Raw genomic sequence first — 22,045 nt, forward strand, 5'->3', positions numbered from 1 at the left:
TTGTCGACCACGGCCTCGCAACGAACGGCAATGCAAGCGATGCTTCAGCACGGAGTAATAGCACACGGCATCATCATCTCCATCGGCGTCGCCTCACCGTCTCGTCGATCCAATGCGCAAGAGTGGACCGAGATGCACATCGTGTTTCGTCTTGTGTCGCCATGCTTTTCTAGCATGACTGACCCATCCATGGCGTCCCACGCATTCGAATAGCAATGTGAGTGCGCGCGCGTGTGTGAGTGATTGATCGTCAAATCATGCTGCACAAGGTAAAGTAAAGGTATTCAAAAGGTAGGGCGTTTAAAAACTCGGGATGGAGACGCCTGAAGCTCAGCTCCGGGCGCCAGGTCGACCGTCGCGGCCAATAGAAGGCGGCGGAAAACGGTGCGACTGGCCAAATTGAGGCTTGTGGTAGCATTGATTGACTGGATCGTGGACTTGATTCGATGACAACTGCACCTTTGTACGAATACTTACTTGTATCGGCTTGCATATTGGCCGTGCGCGTGATAATTTTAGAAGCAGAGCAGAAGCAGATTCTACGGAATTGTTAATTACATGTACTGTACTTCTACGCTTAGGCGGGTTGTGCCTGTTCTGGTCTCGGAACCGGCACCCTCGGAGGGTCCGGCCTGGGACTACCTGCCAGACCCAGAGCGGACTATCAAGCAATAGTTTTGGCGATTCAAGAGGTCGATTTCGGGGTTTTAATCTAATAGACTCTCCAATGGCTTCTCCGATGCGACTCGGTTGGGTTTGACCGTCACCTTGGCGTCTCCAAGTAGTGTGTAAACGCTCAACACCACAGGATTGCCGATATCTCGCCATATCACCGCTTCTGGCATCATGGACAGCTTCAACCACTAGCTCACCACAACTGAATCACGTTACGCCAAGCAGTCCGTGGAAACTGAGATTCCGTCATATTATTAGCAGATAGATAGTCTGTATACTTTGACCACCTGCAATTCACCCTACCGCGCTTGGTGTGAGACATGCATTTGCATACATGCAACACATCGCACACGCGCCCCAACCCACATCAGCCAGAAACAACAACCACAACAGAGCAGGTGGCTGAACGCAATCAATTCTCTCTGTGCCTCCAATTCTCGATCGACTTGCCTACCGTTCGCTTTTTGACTTTCTTTTTCTGGAACCTTGAATCCAATTGATCCAATTGCATCTATTTTTACAGTCAGGTGAGGACGGTCACACTCCAACCTTGCAGCAACGTGCCCGGCTCCCCCCCCCTGTCTTTCTTCACCTGAGACTCACACCGACGGATCGAGCAATTGTTTCGTTTCAATCTCTGCCATGACAAGCGCATCACCGCACATCACGGCACAAAACAGCCGAGCATGGTCGTCTTCTTCTTCAACCTCCTCGAAGTTCAATCTAGCATCCATGTATTGCCGATTCTCAATGAACTGGCTGCCTCTATTTCCGGATCCTCGTAGGAGATACCGAGTCTCGTCCCCTGACAACTCGTGCCGAATCCCCCATATATGGGGGCTCCCCCCCTTGTCCCGCCGTCAATCGCAATCATCTAGAAGCCCACTGGAACCTGTCCTCGGTGCTTTCGCTTACTGCTCATCGTCATCATCGCTTCTCTAGCCCAGTGCAACGATCATGTGTGCCCTGGAAATTACCGTCAATGCCATCACCCACAACATGCATGCATACCTACCTTTTCGTGGTCGATGGTGCAATGACATCCTATCCTGCACATTGAAAGCATATTCACCACTTGTTGCATCATCCTGCATGACCGCTCGAACGCTTCCATCTCACTACCTACGTAATTCCATAGCAGCGGCCCCCAAATTCCTATCCCACGCCATGTGATGGTCACAATTGTATGAAGAGCAAAGCATCAAAAGTTCTTCTTCAAGAAGCCTTTATGCCTCCCCACTCAACCCTCCCCCCCCCCCGAGAACCAGCAAACGAGTTGACGAAATTGCGAATTCATCCCCTACTTCGGCTCCGCGAAAAGCATGTGTGTTGCATCCCAGCGCATTTAGCGAGCAATGTACTGTAGAAGAGAATGAAACTTAAAATACATCATAACAGATTGCACGATCTCTTCTTTTGGCCAGCTCGTCGCCATTTTGTCCTCTCTGTTCTTCGTATTTGCAGGTTCAGACTGAGGTTGGCACTTTTCCGTCGCATTGAAACCCCCCAAAATATCCAATGGTCCTCGCCTTGGCCAATCATTCAACATGCTTCTAGATTGAAATGCAACGATCCTCGTGAAGGCTAAACCCAGCCGCATGCACCTATCTGACCAGCTGAAAACAAAATCCCGAATAACTACACCAGCCGATCAAGCATCGTCAACTCTAGCCCAATTCAACCTCATGACCTTTCGTCTTCCATCTCCTCGCTGCCCCCCTCACAAGTGGCAAAACGCACCGCCGGACATTAAAACCGACCGCTTCCCTCGCACACACAAGTTTTCCTTTATTCTCAAGCCATACTCAATCCCTTTAAGCTTACTTCGTATTACCTCCATCCCCTCCGTATCGTGGCGTCTTGTACTTGCGTAGTTCGTTCGCTCGCGTGCCCCGGGCTTTGCCTCCAGCCTTTACCGTCAACTAGGCCGCCCCTCATAACGTAAACTCGTCTCCCTCACTCCCTACCTATCTTGATGTAGGGCGACTAGATACAAAGGTAGGTAGTGAACAATGTCGTGTGAGCAACTCCCCACATCAAGCTCCCTTCCAAAGCCAGCCTCCGTCATTTCTCACCGGAGCCGGCTTTGCTCGCCAGCTCCGTTGGTCCTTCAATTGACGTCAAAAGCCTCTTAACCTACACCCTCATCAGAACAAGATCACCTCGGTAGCACACAGCAAACACCAAGCGCTAACCCTCCACCCTCCAATCGTCATCACCATACTTCAACATCATCATACAGCAAAGACCCAAACCCTCCCTCCCCACCACCAACATCATACCTCGTATTTCCCAACAAAGCATCGAAACAAAAAGTGCAACATGACACAGAACAATGGGAAATCTAGCGAAGCCCCCCCCCAAAACACCACGTAGTGAAATTAGATTACCCTTCCACCATTTGTTGATAAAAAGTGCATGTGCATGTGCGTTTGTGTTTTGTTCAGCCATGAGCCGCTAAGGCAGTTAAACGTGGCAGCAAGGTTTTTTTTTTCTTTGCACATGCAGTTTGGGAGACGAAGCAGCAAACTCTGCTGCTCCATTCGATTTTCCCGCAACGTGATGAACTTGTGATTTTTGTTACGACGGTATCGGTGAGAAAAATTGCATGTGCTTCCTGTTTCTGCGGGCAACACAGGGTGGGTTCAATTGAAAGCTGAACAGAAGAATATTGCCAAGGTATATCCCATTTTAGAAGCATTGGAATCCAAAACTTTGCGTGTATCACACGACAGGAATTGAAAAAAGTGTCCAAATATACCTACATACCCCTCTTACTTGGTTGTGATACCCTCCCTCTTCGTGGCCACTTCCGCAGGCCCAGTGGACAGCTACACGGCGTCAAAATCAGCACATGTTCGGTAGACACAACATGTCGTATTCTGGGCTGGAAAACATGAATCCCGCACATCCTAAAAGCCTAATGACAAGCAGACAAAAAAGAAAAAAGAAAACGTCCTGTGCCCATACTCCCCCCCCTCCCTTTCCTCTCCCTTGCGTCTTGTAGTACAGAAACCGTGCGAGGCTCTCTCTCCCCTCGGCCGAACCTGTTTCCCGATTTCCATCTGCCCTTCCAGAATACAAAAGAGATAAGAAAAGCAACAAGTCAGCAGCAATACCTATGGCGGTTGCTGTGCTTGTAGATGCTTGTAAAAACATGTGCTGAAAACCTACACAATGCTAGTGATGCCAAACAAAACAAAACAGAACCTTATCCATGCCTTTTATTGTATAGTCGTAACGTCGTTTGAGTCGCCCATTTCTTCCCAAGGAGAACCAATGCCCGTAGAGGGATCCAATGCGCCTTATTCTACCTCACAATGACCAGCTCGTCATCATCGTCATCGTCCTGAAGGATAACCTGCCGATCGGCCAGATTCTTCTCGGCCAAGTTGCCAAAGCTCTCTCGCCCAGCCTCCCTGATGCCCTTCTCGGTCACGAACCGCGTCTTCTTCCTAAGCGGTGGCTGTTCCGGCTTGAGCTTCTCCCCTTCCTTCATGCTCGACAGCTTGTCCTTGAGCGCACCGCCCCACCCGAGGCCGGTCGGCCTGCTGTAGGTCGTGCTGCTGCTGTTGCTGCTGTTGCTCCGCGTGATGGAGCCCGTCTGAGAGCTGCCTGTCCGTTTCCTCTTAACGGGACTGAGGTGGATGTCTCGGGACTTGTCGAGTAGGCCCAGGGCGCCGGCGTCCGGCCTTTCGGGCTCCGCAAAGGGGTCGGCGGCTGTGCCGAACATCTGCTGGCTCGAGCTCATGCTGCTGGGTGCCAGGCCGCCTGCGTCGGCTCGTGATCCTGAACGCTGCATGTACTCTCTCCCGGCGGCATTACCGACCTGGCCGAGCTTCTTCATCATCTCGCGCTCCTTCTCCTTGGCCTCCATGCTTCGCCGTAGAAACTCGGCCTTGTCCTTTCGATCCGAGGGCTCCCTGTCTCTGCCGTCGAGCAGTTCCGCAGCCGTATGTCCGCGTGATACATACCAGTGCGTCTTTGTCTCCCAGTCGTAGTTGTTGGGCTTCTTTGGCATAAACATCTCTGCCGAGTTTTTGCCCTGGAAACGGCTGCGGGCGCCAAAGCCGGCTGAGTTGACTTCCATGCGTGTCGCCCGCTGTTTCCGAATGGCTTCGTTGGAGTGGAATTCGCAGTACTGCGTCCGTTTCTTGTTCACCCAAGCCTTGCAGGCCTCCCCATCCTTCTTGACAGACTGACAGAAGCCCAGGTCGCGGGCTGCCCCGATTTCCAGAATCGTATCCTCGTCGGAATTGATGACCAGGCTGAAGCGCCCGGTATCTTGTCGTCCGGGGGGCGGCGGCATCACGGAGGGGTTGAGGATGGCGATGACGGTGCCTTCGGTGAGCTTCCAGTATCGGGTGAACCCCGTGTTGAACAGGAACAGGTCTACTTCCCATTCCAGATCAACCAGAGACAGTACCATGTACTTGCCACGGTCCTCCTCCTTTTGTCCATTCTTCCCCGGGACAGGCTTATGGGCCCGGGGCTCTGATTTCTTGGCCACAATGGCAAAGACGACAATGTCCTCTTCGACGTCGGGCAGGGCAAAGTCTGGAGCCTTGACCTCTCGCAGGAGATCCTTGACGTTGAAGACCTTTTTGCCAGATATGTGCCTGGCAACCACTCGATGGGGGAGAATCCGCTTGGACAGGTGTAGGCTAGAGTAGGGCTCAAATGCGCCCTGCTCCTCCGTCGACGCTTCGCTGGTGGTCAGGCTGTTCGTCCGGTCACGAGTCGATGGCGCAAACGGAGGAGGGTTGCTATCCCGCTCCGCAGCACTGCGCAGATCAGACGCCGTCCTGGTCCGTTGTAACGCTGGGGCGGCCGGCCTCTTGCCCAAGACCTCGTCTCTGCTGAATGATGGGGCAGGCAGAGGCTCGTCGGGGATCTCGACAGCGTTCTTCCTATACTCTTCCATCTCCTCTTTGCCGATGCCGAACGCGCTGGACCTCAGTTGCGATATCCTCTCTTGCCTTTCGGCACGTGACACCTCCTCTATCCTTGCAGACGCCAGACGCTCATTGAAGCTGAGCGGCCGGGCTCCTTCGGGCGACCCGGCTCTCGAAGGGCTCGTCGCTTTCGACCTCTGGAGATGGACTCTCTGGGCCGCGCCATCGGTGCTGGCTGCCCTGCGAAAGCTCGGAGCGCGCTTCAGCGAAATGTCTTTCGCCCGCAAGCCCTTGTCGATCCCCAGCAGCACCCTACTTGGCGATTTTGGATCGGACGGAGCTTGCACTTTCCTGATGGGAGAGGCAGGAACCTGCACATTGTTCTGTGACGACGGCCTGGTGTTTTCCGACGTTGGCGTTGTTCCACGGGCGCCGCGCTGTGCCTGGAGGACCGACGCAGCCGAGTTCGAGCGGGAATGCCTCCTGTCAGGCCTGCCCTGGGCGGCATTCTCCTTGGCCTTTTGCAGCTTCTTCAGCTTGAGGCGGGCCTGAATCTCTTGTAGCTTGAGCTGGAGCGTCTCCTCGTCATCGTCGTCGTCGTCATCCATCTGTTCCTGGAGCGCGCCAGACCGGGCCATGACGGAGGCCAACGCCCTGCCGGTGCTCATCGATGGAGAAGGCGAGGGTGAGGTCTGATCCATCATTTCTCGGTAGCGCTGGCGGCCTTTGGGGGTGCTCATGAGAGCTTCGTGGGGCGATCGAGGAGGCCAAGCGGCCTCTGCCTCTTGCGGTACTGGCAGGCGGTCAGCGGCGATTGGCAGCCGGCGAGGCGAGGGCCACTCACCGTGGGCCATGGTGATGGTGGATTCGGGTGTCGTCTGGCAGCGCTGGAGCTGCGCGTGCTGTGCTGCGCCTGTGCCCAACGATGCCCGGGGGGGGGAGAATCTCTAGGCTCGGCACGACAAGGCAGGGCACCGGCAGCTGGCCCTGGCTTTGTATGGTTCGTCAGCGCCCGGGGCCATACGGAGGCGGCGGGCTGGTGCGGCCGCTGACGAAGGCGCGAGGACTTCTGCGACTGTTTGGGGATGCGACAAACAGCAGAGACGGCGGGGGAGAGCGAGATGATGGGATTGGCTCGCCAGTGTTCGCACGACCAGGAAGCAAAAGATGATGAGAGGGCAAAGATGCTGACTGCGCGCTCTGAATGACCGTCTGGATAGCTGCTGCAGGTGTCTGTGGCTGCAGCGCCTGGTCTCGACTTGTCGCACTCTCTGTGGTCGAATTGCTCGGCTGATGGAGTTTAGGTGCAAATGGCGATGGATCGATGCGTCCAATCGAGTTTTGATGGAGCCTCGAAAAAATGATGCGCTGTTCGGGCACCGCTTCCAGGTTCCGCCAGCCGATAAGGCTCTGGGCTGCTGTAGCTTCAGAGGGGCCCTGCCTGTATTATGGAGCTTGGAGGCGCTGCGGGGGTTCTAGGTATGTAGATACAGTAGCACCAGCCCTCAGCCAGATCGGTACATCTGGGTGGAGCAGCTGGGACCAGGCCTAAAACGCGGGACGGGCGCAAAAAAACGCGTCGAATCGCGTCGCTTTTGAGTTTGGCAGGGGTTCGTTCTGGTCTGGTCTCGTGCGAGATGTGACAAGGAGCTGACGGCTTGTGATGGCGACAATCTCAGTCTAGACAAAACTCTCCTGTATAGTTTCAATTGCTTTGTCAACACCGCGTTGGAATTGCGCAACAGCTCGACTCAATTTGCGCCTCGCAGAGCGAACCAATTGGGCCATATACCAATCCAATAACCAGCTCGATATCAGATTACCGCCATGGCGAGGACGCGGTCAGCCAAGCCCTCAACAGCGGCTCCGGCAGCTGATACCGACTCGATCAAATCAAAGTCAGCCATCACTCTTGTCCCTCACACCGGCGAGCCTCCCAAGGTCTTCATCCTCCCGTCAAAGGCAACCCCCGAAGCTCGCATCGTCACCCTCCCCAACCCTCGAACCTCACAGCCCGCGCGATACCTCGCATGTCCCGATACCGGCATCTACGAATTCAAACGAATAGCCGCCCCGAAGTCTGAACCTCGAAGCTGGCTCATCGAAGCAACTCCTACCTCCAATGAATCCAAGGCTAGTGGCGCTGCAGGGCCAGGCTCGCAGGTGACGATGGGATCAGAGCTCTTCGTGGCCACTGCTCTAGATCCCCTCTTCTTGGTCCTGCCCGCGTTGGCTGATGTAAAGGCATCAAAAGGATCAAAAAAGCCGAAGCGACTGTTCCTGTCCAGCGACGACCACCTGGACAAGCTGCCGCAGGAGAGCTCCCATCTATCCGACATTCTGCGATGGGACGCGACGCGGCGGCTAATAGAGAGCCGCATGAGCGCAGTTTGCGATGCCGTCGACGCGGGCGATGAGCAAATGTTTCGGCTGAACGAGGATAAGCTCTTGGAGGCCATATATCAGAAAGCCAAGAGGATGAGCGAAGGTGGTCTCCCACCGAGCATGGAAGACAAGTTTGTCAACAAAGTCCTCGAAGCGCCGCTTATGCATCGGGTGGTGCGAACTGAGAGCCAGGTCACCAGCAATCCCGATTCAGGAACGTCCACCCCACAGACCGATTCGGCAACATCTCAATCCACGGTATCAAGCGCAGAGACGGATGCTTCCTCAGTATCTCAGACGAGCACGGCCGCGACATCCGTTGCTGAGGTGCAAGCAGACGAGAGTATCGTCAGCGCTCTACAAGCCTCGCCGGAAATTGTCCAGTTACAAAAGCTAAAAACGGCCTTTGAATTCATATGCGCAAGCTACGTGCCTCCCGAGTTAGCGGATACTCTCAAGCAGAGCTTTACAGGCACAGGCGGGCCGGTGGATTTCTCGCTCCTGAATGACTATATCGCGAGCCTCGAGAAGCTGCGGTCCGAGATGCTGGCTGTGAGGGCGCAGGACTATTCGCGCAAACGAAACATGGACGAAGAAGAGGACGAGGCTCGGATGGAGAAGAAGAGGAAGATGGAAGAAGAAAAGAAGAAAAAAGCCAGCGAGAGCCGTGGCGTCCGGGAGCTCAAAAAGGTCAACACCAGCGGGATGAAGAAGCTGAGTCACTTCTTCCAGAAGAAATAGCGTCTGCGAATGAGCAATTTTGGGTATCTACGTAGTAATATCGACAACGCATGCGAGGAAGCGGAAAGCAGACAAGGCGGACTCCGGCCGACGCGGCTACTTCGCTCCGCCATATCGACTCTTAGTCGTTCCAAGCCCCCTCCCTCTGCCAGAGGCACTGGAGGTGCCGCGGCTACTCGAAGAAGCCGAAGCAGTGTTATATCTTGAGCTGGTGGCGATCCTCGATGACAATGAAGCCACCCTGCTCCGTCCACGAGCTCCACGGAGGCCGACAGCACCCCTACGTGCTCCCCGAGCGGAACTCGATGCGGACAGCTTCCTTCGCTGTTCCTCCTCCTCGCGGCGCCGGCGAAGCTCTTCCTTCCGCTCCTCTTCCTCTGCCGCTCTGCGCGCCTCGGCCTCTTGTTTCCGCAGCTTTTCCGCCTCAATCTCGGCCAAGTCGTTTGTTGCGCCTTTCCATGTTGGATCGAGGATCAGGCGCTGATTGTGTTCTGTCTGGGAGAGGATGCGTGTCCATGTGTTGAGCAGGGCGGAAGCGTTTGTGACGGTTTTGTTGACGGACTAAGCAGCACATGTTAATATGCTACAACGACGCGGGCGGAATACCAAGGGATCATCAAGCTCAAGACTTTCATTCATGTTGCCGCCTGCCCGCTGCAGAGTGCCAATGACACCCTCAATGACCTGGTTGATGCTTCGCACGCCCTCTAGCTCTCTTCTTAGCATCGCTTCTCGATCGAGTGGCTCTGACCGGTGGTCGTTTGCTGTGGGCGTCTTTGGGGTTCGAGGTGTTCTGGGAGTCTTTGGTGTTTTCGGACGAGGCTCTGGCGGTACGTTTTTCACGGGTGAGGTCCAGAGGTCTGTATCATCGTCAATGTCCATTGGATCAGACATGGTTGCGGGATTTTCTTGGATGATCTATAAGAGATGGCCGCAGCTAGAACAAATCAGAAATATCAATAATGAAATCAGAAGATCAGGTTGTTGCGCGCTTCAAAGTGACGTTATGTCGTCTGTCGTGGGTTGTCTGGAGTGGGGGAAATTCTGCCGGGCAGTCGTCAATCCATCGGCTGATAAGCTGATACGGGCGTGCAGCAGAGGATCGCGCGTTGTGCACAGCGCGGCACAGCACAGCACAGCGCTGTGTTACAGCACATTCCGCACTTGCTGCCGTGGTGATGGCCAGGCCCCGTCAGTGGCCCGCAGCCCCTGGAGCGCCAATCGCAGCTGCTAAAGGGCGGCCATCGCAATACGGCTCCAGCGCATGGCCGGCCACTGATTGGCCGCCCGGTGACGCGAAACAGACGCGCTGTGGGCGAGCCACCCTGGAGCGGAGCCCTCAACGCGTCTCTGGGGGAGGTGAGGTACCTTATTAGGGCCTCCAACAGCCAAAGGGAGGCTGCCCTGGCCCACCCTCAGTGGTCGGCAGTCCCTTTGTCCACTAGGGCCGGCAGCATTCCAGCTCTTGGGCCGTTGTCCCCCCCAGCCTCTCGGATTCCCAGCGCTCCCCCGTCTAGCTCCCGCAATCCTGCTCTCCTCCTCTGCCATCCATCACCAAACATCGTCACCCGATCCCGCCGCATTATCGTTTACTCGTCTTGTCGACTATTGCTCGCTCTTGCTCGCCCGCACTGCCGCCGCTGTCGCTCACAGAAATCTGCAAGGCCGTGTCGCCCTATGGTTTTATTTAATTCCCTCGCCGTCGCCGTGCACCGCTTTTCGCCCTCCGATCCGCTGCGCCTTTATTCTGTTTGTGGCTGTTAGTGTTTTCTGGCCGTGTCCGAGTCCACGCTTCTGCTGCCACGACAACAACACGAACATCCCCGGAGGACCGCATCGCCGACACTGCCATCGAGGAATTGCCGCTGAGCTCTATGGTACCGAGCTGTCGTCGCGTCGAGTCAGCCAATTCACGCTCCAGTATCTGTATCCTTTGTTTTTCCGGATCGGATTGAATTTTTTTCGTTTCCTCCTTCACAATGGCCGCCGTCGACGCTGCACCCTCGACGCCTTCTCCTCCCTCTTCTTCCATCCGAACGCCGCCCGCGCCTCGCCTGGGCTATCACGACAGCTGGGAACCGTATTCACCACGCAAGTCCGCGAGACTATCTGCACAGCGCGCACCCGCTAGGACGCCTTCGCCGCCGCCAGCTACCCGCCCAGCGCTCGCCTCGCCTCGCACCGCAGCAAAATCCAGCGCCCAGAGCTCAGCAGCCATGGCTTCACCGGCGTCTTCTCCGCGCAAGAAGCGCCAGCCCGCCGCCGACTCTGTCCGACGCGTAACCGCAACTCTGGCAGCAGAGGCCGCTGTCGCGTCGAGTTCCAAGGAAAAGACTGTTGGCGGTCGGGCAGTCGCCTCGTCTTCCCTCCCGCTTCCCACGCCTTCCAAGACGCCCCAGAAGCCCCCGAGTTCAAAGGACGTCGCCCAGATTCAGACTTTTGCCTGCAACCTTTTCCCTGTTGCCGAGGAAGCTGAGCTGTCAAGCCCGCGTAAGAAGCGCTCCAAGAAGTACTCTGCCGTTACGCTGGAGAGCTTCCGGGCTGAAGTTGCTGCGGAGGACATTGAAATTTTCACCGACTCTCAGGACCGCATTCCCAAGAAGGACGACAGCAAGTCAAACCCCTTCATCGGCAATGCCACCAGTGCAGAACCCTCCAAGCGCCGCTCTAGGCGCAAGATTCACGTTCCCGGCGAAGGCTCTCAGTCGGTTGATGAAGTGTCTCGCCGTGAAGACGGCATGATTTACGTATTGTGAGTACACTCGCAGCCCTTGTTCATGATCAACAGACGTTCTGACCTAGCGTTTCTAGCCGTGGCAAGAAGTTTTTCCGCAAGTTCTCGGAATTTGATGATGGTGAAGAGGACGAAGAACTGCCTTCGGATGTTGAGGCTCACTTCTCCAAACCCCTCACGCGATCTTCCATCAAGCCCCGACTTCTCTTCCCCGCCAAGACCCCTGCTCCCAAGACCAAGGCCATGCTTGAGGAAGAGGAAGCCGCAACCGATGTCGAGGATGCCGCCGAGCCGGAACCAGAGAAGCCCTCGGCCGTTGTTGAGACACCTGTGGAAGCCAAGCAAGAGAGGGCCAAGACGCCAGACGCCCCCAAGTTTGCACCCGTATCTCCGCCGGAAACCAGACGAACCACTCGGTCCACCAACAAGCTGGCGGCAGAAACCGCCCCGATCAAGCGCACCGGCAAGAAGAGTCCCTTTGACTCCTGGATCCGAACCAAGGAGCACACGAACCGATCAGGCACGAAACGCGCTGCTGCAGAGCCGCTGGCTTCGGCCCCCGCAAAGAGAACTCGCTCCTAGACGCTGCAGGACGGTGTTTTTTCTGCTTCAGTCCGTTGTCTTCATTCCGCCTATACCATAATAGCTGTTTCTTTTTCCTCTTTTCTTTCGATTTCTTGTTTTCCCTTCTGGGGACCGCAGAAAGAATGAGCAGGCCAGTCGGCTCCGCTCGGTCCTCTGGTTGTGAATTGTTCTTGCACTTGGCATGTTGAATCGTCCTATCCATGACAATCGCGATGGACATGGATGGTCAGTCAGTTTGGCGTTTACAGGCATTGTGGATATGTGTCATCCGAATAGCAGATGCGCTACTGGAAAGGAGAATAAAGGTTATGTCACGATGGTCTGGCTCTCCTATAGTTGATGTGTCATGCTGCGCGGCTGTGTTTGGCTTCATGCTGTGTATTGAATGTACGTACTTTTTTTCGGTGATTACGGGAGTTGAGTTGATTTGATGTCAATGAAGACGTGAACGTGTGTGTGTGTGTGTGTATGTGTGTGTGCCTTTGTCGGTATGTTTGTTGGTACTGAACTCTTTGATGTGCTCTATTTGATGTCCCCGATCTTCTTCTATCAGATCAACTGTGATGTTCGTCTCCTCATCCCCATCAATTGCTTGTGCCGCTTCTACCCCGACCAACAATCACTGTAATGTCCCGCTGTGATCCGCTGTTACTGCTGTGCCCTCCCCTGTATTGTCCCTTTATTAGCGCTGCCCCACGTCCATCTGCCCCTCACTCGTCATTCCGGTCGCCATCAACTTTTTATCGAGGTTGGGTTCATATTGAAGCTATTGCGTGCTCGTCTTGGGCAACCGCAAACTGGCTTCAGACATTTAACGAATTGGCCTCTGCCCGTTTTATGTCAATTGAGGGACTCATAGCTACTGCTCCTCTTATCAGACTCTCCATTCGACGAGTTCCAAAACGGCTCCCAGTCCTCGCAAAAGACTTCGACTCCCCACGCCTCCACGATGCATATCCTCGTGTCCAACGACGACGGGCCGCCGTCGCCTCACTCCTCGCCCTACGTGCACTCCTTCGTCCGACACCTACAGAACGCAGGCCACACAGTCTCCGTCTGCATCCCTCACACGCAGCGCTCGTGGATAGGCAAGGCGCACCTGATCGGCCAGACGCTCAAGCCCGTCTACTACCGGCCCTCGGCCCAGAGCCACGGCGACGAGTCCGAGGGCACGACGCACGCCCGGCCGTCGCCCTCGGGGGCCGTGGAGGAATGGATCCTCATTGACGGGACACCGGCGTCGTGCGTGCAGATTGGGCTGAACCACTTCTTCCAGGACCGGGGCCCCGTCGACCTGGTCGTCAGCGGGCCCAACTTTGGGCGCAACAGCACGGCGATATTCGCCCTGAGCTCGGGCACGCTGGGCGCGGCGCTGGAGGCGGCCGGGTCCCGGTACAAGGCCGTCGCGCTGAGCTTTGCCTTCTTCTCGCGGAACCACGACCCGGTGATTATCGATGCGGCGTGTCGGCATAGCGTGAGGGTGATTGAGTATCTGTATAAGCAGTGGCCGACGGATGGCAGCGCGGACCTTTATAGTGTCAACGTTCCGCTTGTCGAGGGGGTGGAGACGCATCAGACGGTGTGGACGGATATACTTCAGAATTACTGGACCAAGGGCGGTTGCTTTGATGCTGTCGATGGTACGGATGATGAAGATCTCGAGGAGGAGAGGATACGGGAGGGGCCCGGCGGCGAGGTCGATGGGGGTGGTGAGGTGACGGATGTGACGAACGTCCCCAAGGGACACACGCATAAGCATTTCAAGTGGGCGCCGAAATTCGCAGAGGTTTACAAGTCTGTGGAAGAGGCAGGGCCTGGGTCAGATGGATGGGCTGTCAAGGAAGGGCAGACAAGGTGAGTTGCTGCACTGTTTGGATGTCTGTCGACGGCAATGGACGGCTAACATGTTATCATTTCAGTGTCACGCCTCTCAAGGCCAACTTTGCTACCTGTGCGGGAGACAGGGCGACGAAGGAGATTAAGCTGTGAGTACCCTCAATGTGTTTATGGCGTTGGCGTTTTGGATATTTTGCTTGTTTGTGAGTTATGATGGAATTGCGTTGCGATGCATGATGATGCGGATTGCTGGTATACTTGTGCATAAATCGAAGAGCCAAATAGAAGATATTCTCACACACAGTTTTCTTTCAGTCCTGATTCTACGGAAAAGTCTACAGCAGAGTTGGCGGTACGGGAGAAACCCAGGGAGGAGTCAAAGAGCAGGATTCAGGCCGTCGTATCATACGACGACCCCTATGTCCAGCCCCTTATTGTGTCCGCACTCAACGCCGTGCTGCCCAAGGACACATTCGACCTCATCACCGACATCTCGCCAGAGAACTTCAGCCTGGCAAGCACGCTCCGCTCGCCAGACACCCGCGTGCTGCAAATCGTCCCCTACGAATCCATCGACTTCGAGTTCGCCTCATCCCACACAAAGACGTGTCTCATCAACAGCTACATGATTCGGAAAGCCCTCATCAGGAAGCACTACCTCTCGGCAACGCTCGACCACTGGGCAGCCAAGAACCCCGACTCCATCCTCAAGAAGCATCTGAAGCGCAGCGAGGCATTCGAAGTAGACTATGCCGAGTTCCTCGACGATGCCCTCGTCGAAGCGTTTGATCTACGGGAGAGCATGGATCGCAACGAGGACACGGAGCCGAGCGAACGCGAGTGGTGGATTCTCAAGCCGGGCATGAGTGATCGAGGGCAGGGCATCCGACTGTTCAGCACCATGGAGGAGCTACAGGACATCTTTGACGGGTGGGAGGCGGAGCGCCCGGATAGTGACGACGAGGAGGAAGACGGCGAAGCCCCAGGGGGCGGAGCAGCGGACGGGGATGCCCAAGGAGACTACATCACGGCGTCCCATCTTCGTCACTTTGTGGCTCAGCCGTACATCCACCCTCCGCTGCTGCTCTCCCCCGGGGGCCACAAGTTTCACATCCGGACCTATGTGCTTTGCACGGGCAGCCTCGACGTCTACGTGTACAAGCACATGCTCGCCCTGTTCGCGGGAAAGCCCTACGCCCCGCCCTGGACAGCGCCCGACGACATCGAGGCCTTTTTGACAAACACCTGCCTGCAGGACTCGCCCAACGAGAACACGGTCCAGCGGTTCTGGGAGCTGCCCCTGGAGCGGAGCACGCTGGAGGGCGTGTTTGACCAGATCTGCGGGACGACGGGCGAGGTGTTTGAGGCGGCGGCGAGGGCGATGCCGATCCATTTCCAGACGCTGCCGAATGCGTTTGAGGTGTTTGGGCTGGATTTCCTGGTTGATGGGAACGGGGAGGCGTGGTTGTTGGAGGTGAATGCTTTTCCGGATTTTAAGCAGACGGGGGGTGATTTGAGGGGCATCGTGGAGGGGTTTTGGAGGGGGGTTGTGGGTGTTGCTGTTGGGGGGTTCTTTGGGGTTGATGGGGTGCAGAGAGATGGGGATATGGTTTCTGTGAGGAGGGTTGATTTGGGGAGGAGGTGATTTTGGTGGTTTGTTTGATGGGATGCTGGGTATGGGGTGGGAGGTACATACATATATGGGATAGTAAGGGGATAGTAAGGCACTTCTGGTCTGGTATAGATGTAAAAGGGGTTTATAGAAGGGTTTTGGACGAAGACATGATGGGTATTTTTTACATGTACATAGGTTGGTGTGATGCTTCGTCTGAGATGAGTTGTCCGATTACCCTATAGAAAAGTCATGTCTGAAACGCTTGTCATGATGGAACTACAGCTCTACTGTTGCCTGTTGCCGTAAATTTGATCAAACCCTATGAAATGGGGGGGGGGGGGGGTTTTTTTTCATTTTGCTTTTCAACCCATAAAGCTCATTGTCTTTGGGACAAAGACTGAGGAATAACAAGCACTGACTTCCACAGGCAAACTAGCATTACTGCCCATACATGTACCTCAATCCAGCAAACGAAGAAAGTTACTGCTCGTTAATTTCGTCCAGAGTTTCGAACAGCACAGCATGCCCCCTTTCAAACAAAAAGACATGTCCCTGTATCTGTCTTAATCAAAAGTTCATCCAGTCTATACGAGCGCCCTCTCTATATCTGCTTTGACCAAGTAGATACAGTCCATCGTAGCTCAACTCCCTGGGGCTGAGCTTCCTCAACGGGCATTCAACGGCACGAAGCACGGCGATTGCTATTCCCATGTGAAGCTCGCTTCCTTTGCATCAAAAGCAGTGAATTAGCCATATAGCTTATGATCTTATAGTCTTTCCCAAACTGCACAATCCCGTCCCTACGACAAAGTCCACGTAGCAAACACTAGCCAACGCCGTCCTCGCGAAAACCACGAGATACTCCCACGCCCTCACATATCTGCCCCGGCACTTTGGCAGCAATCCTGCCTTATGGGAGCACCTACGTGTCATTCAAGTCATAACTACTTAGGGCAGGTATGTATCTAAGGTATGTATGTATGTATACAAATCAGCACAGCCTCAATCATGTGGGTTTCAGCATCTGACACGAAGCTTGGTTCAATGGGTTCAAGCCATTTTTGCCCGCTTCCCGCTCCTGCGTACACTTGTACAATTCGACATGTGGCAGCGAGATCTTGGAGAAACTAAGACTAACACGATACAGCGGGACCTTTGCTGCCTTAGGCTGAGCCTGAGGCTTCATTGAGGCCATCTCGAAAACGTTTGTTGGGCGTGTATCTTTCTTGTTTCGCCAAGAGAGATCGTGTAGCGCATTTTGTCTTTTGGAACGAAGGGGGGGTGGCGGGCATAGACGTACGTCGTCAAGGTGGCTTAGAGAGGCATCGTGAGATCGGCGTATCGCTCGTTGCGCAGAGATGGAGAGCGGTGTTTGCTTGGATCTGGGGGGTGGCTTGATCTGATCTAGTGAGCTTGTCGGGCAGATTGTTACGCTGGGGTTTTGCACAAATGGCATCATGGAGGGTTATGTTTTGCCAACAGTGGTCGAAGGAGATCCAAGAAAGCCTTGTACATTTTGATCGTATAGTCTCCTCCTGACGGTGCTGTACGGTCGTCTTCTCCGAGGCCGATTCCTCCTCCAATACGCCCTGGTGCGGGTCGGAAGGCTCCCGAACATTAACTTCACCATGAGCAAGACTGGGCTTGAGTAGTCGTCTAACCTATACACTCAGAAAGGTCATTGCGCCACTTACTGAAGAGGCAGGCTCTGCTTCATCCCCCCCCGAATGCGCGGTCTGCCATGCCGTCTGCCATGTTCCGTTAGGCGAGACTGCAACCGTTGCTCCTACAGACGGGTCAATCTCCCAGGCACATGAGGAAGAGGCTGTGTTCAAACCAGCAACCGTCCAATAGTCAAGTTGAATAAGCGTAGCGCCAAGGTGGATTTTGCTCGAGATATCAAACCAACATGGCGGGCTCAAGCTACCTGTCGTGCCTTTGGAGAGGCCTTTGCCGTTCTCTGAGGATATTATCAGACCAGAGACCTATTGCCCTGCCTCGTAGGTCTCAACTCCCGTCGCTTCATAGGCTTGCCTTGAGAGGTCAGATCCTCCGTCTTGACTTATAACCTGTTCCACTGATATGCTCGATGGAAACGACTACCGGCGCCTGGGTCCATACAAGGAGAAGCATGGATTTCCGTCCAGTCCCAAACTTTTGGTAGCCGAGAAGTCATTGGATAAAGAGAAGTTAAAAAAAAAGAAAAAGGGATCTCCAAGCAAGCAAGTCAACCTCGTGGCATACTCCCTCGAACCTCGTAATCGAAGAGTTCAAAGGCTGTCTCTGACCGCCTGTGATGCTTCGACATCCACGGTATGCATACAGCCGCGCGTATGCGGGTAACCAACCACAACCTCTCGGCAGCCGGTATTGAGAAAGCCGCCCAGGCACTCTGCAAGGTAGCATCTCGACGTCTTATTCGACGCAGCCAATGTAAAACACGGCGCGTTCTTCGCATCCATCAAAGGACTGGTAGACTTCAACCCACTATCATTTTCATCTCTCGTGCGCAAAGCCGTAGCGCCGTCCAAGGCCCGCGTAGAGACAACCCTGACGGTGCGATAAGATGGAACTTCTTGCAGTGATGAGGCTGTGTAATATTGGACAAGGTGGATGGTGCTCCCCCGCAGCGATCAAGTTCCCCAGCTCAGAAATCTGCCGGAGGTGAGAAACTCGCTCGAGTCTTCCCTGAGAATGCTTATCTCCCTCCTTTCCGTGGTTGGAGACTGGAGGTTACCGAGAACGTGGATCACCCGCGAAAAGTGTGCGCGCTTGGACTGCATGGCATGGCGATACTACCTCAACAACGCGGCAGCGACCTCCGGAGCGACAATGGGAGCTTTTAGTGGCCCCGTAGAAGCGGGCAGGCAATTCATTCGCTCCTGATGATGTCGGAGCGTTGCTCAGCCTCAATCCGTTGCTCGTTGCTCTGTCACCATTTGCCGAGGAAAGGAACTCCATATTAACCAGCAACGCACCAAGCCAGAACTTGTGGAACACTCTCATCTGGTCCTCAGCATCTTGAATGTATAACGACATTTGTGTTGTGTGTAGTCGTCGAAAAGGGGTGTGGATCTTATTTTCTTCTGCCCTTCTGGTGTATTCCGTAGGACCCAGGTTGACGGCAGATATCGTCAACGATATGATATTCAACGGCGGAGAAAAACCAAGGTTGAGCATCGCGGTAGCTTGCAGAAGCTAATCGCAAATACACCAGCGTACACAGTACATACGCTCTTTGAGATCGTGAAAGCGCCCCGAGGCAATGAACAGGGAACCCCCCTGGAACGCCACCCCATACAGTGCGAGGGTGAAGCAACGGGATATGGCTTCCAGCCAGACAACGTGCGTCTGGCTGTGGAGGTGAGCAGGACGCTATACCGGTTAGTATCGTAGAGGCACACTTTAACTGTAATAAGGTGTGCCGGGGGTCGATGGCTAGCCGATTGAAGCCCGCTAAGCAGCTGCGAGGATGAAGCTTGGCGTCTTGCTCAGACAAGCTTTCGACATTCTTTTGCCATTGCATCCCGGTGCCTTTCTGGCCTTGGCCTCATCAGACCGGTGAGCTTGGCAATGAGCTTGGCACAACTTTGGCTCGTCTCGAGATTGTCACTGTGATTGCGAGTTTCCACTGCCCCCCCGACGGACTCTCCACATGAGGGACACCGGGTGTCTGACTGTCTGACATTGCTTATTGATCCGACGTGAGGCGTAGTACCGGAAAAGTCAAAATAAGGGCGGCAGGAGGCGTATGAGGTGATGGAATCGAGAATTGAAATTGGATCGCGGAACCTGCTGATGACGGTATGACGACGTGATGCTTCTTGATGGACAAACATCGTATGAAGCGATACATCTCACCTCCCGTTGTCAGCTCTGGTATCTTATCTGGGCACCAGCAATGCCCTCACCATCCTAAACGCGCGGTGACGATGCTCAATGGATGGCATTCCGACCAAGATGCTGATCCTCAAGGCATCAGATGGCTCCAACAAGTCTAGAGGAGATGGAAAGACGACCGCTGTTTTGTTGTTAGCGCCACGTCAAAACTGAATCAGCGAAAGAAGCGAGAGACAGCTGAATTTCCCCTTGTCTCGGATCTCCGCCGAGTCAGTCGATGATCTCAAAACGAAGAAATTGTCCATTTGCTCCTATAGCAAAGGACTCCGAGGGGGGCGCCTCGCCGGCCGCGTAGTCACCAAGGCTGTGCTTGATGGGCCAAAGCCATGACTGGAATGACGATGAGCAGCAGTCTGGGCATCATAGGGGAGCGCTCAAGTGCTGGAGCCTTGGCGCGTGGAGATGAAGTGCTTGGCCGTTGATATTTCTGTGACGTGGCTGTCTCGCGAAGATGGGCGGCCTCTCGTGGCGGTTTTGAATGGCTCCGTTACAACTGAGGCGATGATCTTTTGGCGCACGAGCGAGCTGTAGCAAGATGAGGATGAGTCTACGTTCCTCGGTATTGAGGGGCGTGATGGCCGTTCGTGGTGGTTTGGGCTTTGCCCACGCGGAGCAAACATTGCCGTCGGCACGGCTGGATCGGTAGGCGAGGAGAAGCAAAAAGCTTGTTTGGCACAGCCCCTGGAACTAGGTGAGGTGGATGTTGCCACGGACGGCCGCCCATCACATGATGATCAGATAAGGCACAATGGCAGCGGCAGCGCTGGAAGAGGCCGCGATGCTGCACGGCTGTGGCTCAGTGTCGATTTGTTGAGGCGAGGCTGAGGCCGTCTGATGATGCTGGACGGATGTTTCATCACGAGCATAAACGTCCAAGATGCGTGATTACGTGGACACGCGACCAAGGGGTACAGGTACTGTACAAGTGCAGCAGGCAATGTCCGATGGGCTCCAACGTCCAAGTTTTAGTATTGGGTACCAGAGCTTAAGCGATCAGCCTAGCGTTTGGAGGGGGGTGCAGGCAGGACTTTGGCTGAGCATCAAGTAGCAGTTACTTGAGCAAAGGACAATCGAGATTCCCTTTCCATCACGACTCCAGGTGTCGTTCCGCTGGCCACCAATTATACCCTGCCTTTTATTTGGCGTGCGTCGGTCAACAGCAGGTCGAGATGCAAACATGATGCTTCCAGCATTGTTCGATTTAGACACGGCCAAGACGCCTTCCAACAAATGGCTTCTTTGTCGGGCTGGCCGCCTGGCGCCTGAAGACCGACCCCAAGATTGTGGGCACACAATCGTGCAACCTCAGTTCAGGTTGGCCCTCATGCGCTGTTGCTAGGTACTAAGTACTGCATACTCTTTTACACGTCAGAGTTTTACAGGGACAAGGGTATTGAATACTTTTAGATGGAGCACCTGCGAACAAGTTGGTTTATCCCATGCAACGGCCAAGCGAGCGAGTCGAGGCCGCCGCATTGAATCGCCGCTCCGAGCATCTCAAACAGAGAACCGGCCGTCTTGTACCTCTACCTCGTACAGCATGCTGCTTTCAGGCAAGGCATCTTGGCACCTCTAACGACGCCAACTCGACTTTCCTAAATGAAACACTCGTGCTCGTCATCGCTACGGCGCCATTACTCGCGCGGCTCTGTCTGGGCAGGCACGAGTACAGTACAGGTAGCGTTTGCTCGAGTTTCACCCCCCCGGAGGATTCCTCCGTGTCTCTCGCAGCGATTGCTGAAGCTGGGAGGTACTAACGCACAGCTGGAGAGCACCGCTCTTTTGCCCCGGCTGCTGGGGAAGGGGGTACGGGTACTGTGAGGGAAAAATCGCCCCGGTGCTGTGCGGGCTTGGCCGCTGGCGTTTAGTGGTGTTACCTCAGTGAATGCATGGCCCGGCCCCTGTCGGGACTTGGAAGAGGTGCATGGGTACCTCTACCTCGCCCCTGCGGTGCCTTACCTCTCAGTGTTTGCCATCGACCCGGCGATGCGTCCAGTGTCTGCTGTTGCACGCGTCTTGGCTATTGCCCATGCCGCCGAATGAAGTTTGAGCTTTCATGGTCTGTTCCAAGGTCAAGCTTGCTGTTACCAGCCCGGCAGACAGGTTTTCACCTGCACCTCATGTTCTCACCTCGCACAAGAGACGCAATGTACAGATACCTGTACTCCGTGCCGTAGCGTTTTAGGCGACCCCACTGAAATGGGTTGGCTCTAGTGGGTCGCCGCCTGCCAATCAAGCACCCCTTCACTTTGCACAGCCTCAGCAATGGCAAGGGAACTTGCTGGCACTGCAGAGCGAGCGTCCTCTCAACGGGTAACAGTTTCGCCAGTCATCCCTCGTTCCTTTTTCATGGCCATTTCTGCCGCACAAGGCTCGATTCTTCCCGTTATACCTACAGTACTGCGAGACTCGTCGCTCTTGGGCCATGTGCTGGCGCTGCTCTTGACTCTCCTCAACAAAGCCGCTGCGGCGACCTCTAGACGACACCCCCCCTTGTCGCCTACACATGCCCAAGCAACAAATCTCGATATTAACCTGCCCTCCCGCCTTCAGACACGACCCCTGGCCGGGCTGCTGGACTCTGCACTTCGCCATTCCTTCTGCCTCTCCGCCATAGCCTCGCCCTCTTGACGAATTCCAGCTTGCCCTGCTGCCTCCAGAGGCGGCTGAGTGCTGACC

General features: G+C 55.0%; 5 protein-coding genes across 5 annotated transcripts; 3 read left to right on the forward strand and 2 right to left on the reverse strand.

Annotated features, from left to right (window-relative positions):
* Positions 1-3,985: 3,985 nt before the first annotated feature.
* Positions 3,986-6,424, reverse strand: CCMA1212_007876 (DNA replication licensing factor mcm10; the record flags this gene model as incomplete). The annotated part of the gene is made up of 1 exon (XM_073705036.1): positions 3,986-6,424. The coding sequence occupies one exon, from the start codon at positions 6,422-6,424 to the stop codon at positions 3,986-3,988; it is 2,439 nt and encodes an 812-aa protein (XP_073556687.1).
* A 973-nt stretch (positions 6,425-7,397) lies between these two features.
* CCMA1212_007877 (uncharacterized protein) lies at positions 7,398-8,696 on the forward strand (the record flags this gene model as incomplete). The annotated part of the gene is made up of 1 exon (XM_073705037.1): positions 7,398-8,696. The coding sequence occupies one exon, from the start codon at positions 7,398-7,400 to the stop codon at positions 8,694-8,696; it is 1,299 nt and encodes a 432-aa protein (XP_073556373.1).
* A 96-nt stretch (positions 8,697-8,792) lies between these two features.
* CCMA1212_007878 (uncharacterized protein) lies at positions 8,793-9,590 on the reverse strand (the record flags this gene model as incomplete). Its single annotated transcript, XM_073705038.1, has 2 exons — positions 8,793-9,257; positions 9,303-9,590. The coding sequence occupies 2 exons, from the start codon at positions 9,588-9,590 to the stop codon at positions 8,793-8,795; spliced, it is 753 nt and encodes a 250-aa protein (XP_073556684.1).
* Positions 9,591-10,675: 1,085 nt separating this feature from the next.
* CCMA1212_007879 (uncharacterized protein) lies at positions 10,676-12,012 on the forward strand (the record flags this gene model as incomplete). The annotated part of the gene is made up of 2 exons (XM_073705039.1): positions 10,676-11,448; positions 11,508-12,012. The coding sequence occupies 2 exons, from the start codon at positions 10,676-10,678 to the stop codon at positions 12,010-12,012; spliced, it is 1,278 nt and encodes a 425-aa protein (XP_073556685.1).
* A 221-nt stretch (positions 12,013-12,233) lies between these two features.
* On the forward strand, positions 12,234-15,496 carry CCMA1212_007880 (putative tubulin-tyrosine ligase PBY1; the record flags this gene model as incomplete). Its single annotated transcript, XM_073705040.1, has 4 exons — positions 12,234-12,240; positions 12,894-13,869; positions 13,935-14,000; positions 14,167-15,496. The coding sequence occupies 4 exons, from the start codon at positions 12,234-12,236 to the stop codon at positions 15,494-15,496; spliced, it is 2,379 nt and encodes a 792-aa protein (XP_073556506.1).
* Between the last annotated feature and the right edge of the window lie 6,549 nt (positions 15,497-22,045).

Source organism: Trichoderma ghanense (genome assembly GCF_004382785.1).
Source record: "Trichoderma ghanense strain CCMA-1212 chromosome Unknown scaffold_10, whole genome shotgun sequence".
In the NCBI taxonomy this organism is placed as follows: domain Eukaryota; kingdom Fungi; phylum Ascomycota; class Sordariomycetes; order Hypocreales; family Hypocreaceae; genus Trichoderma; species Trichoderma ghanense.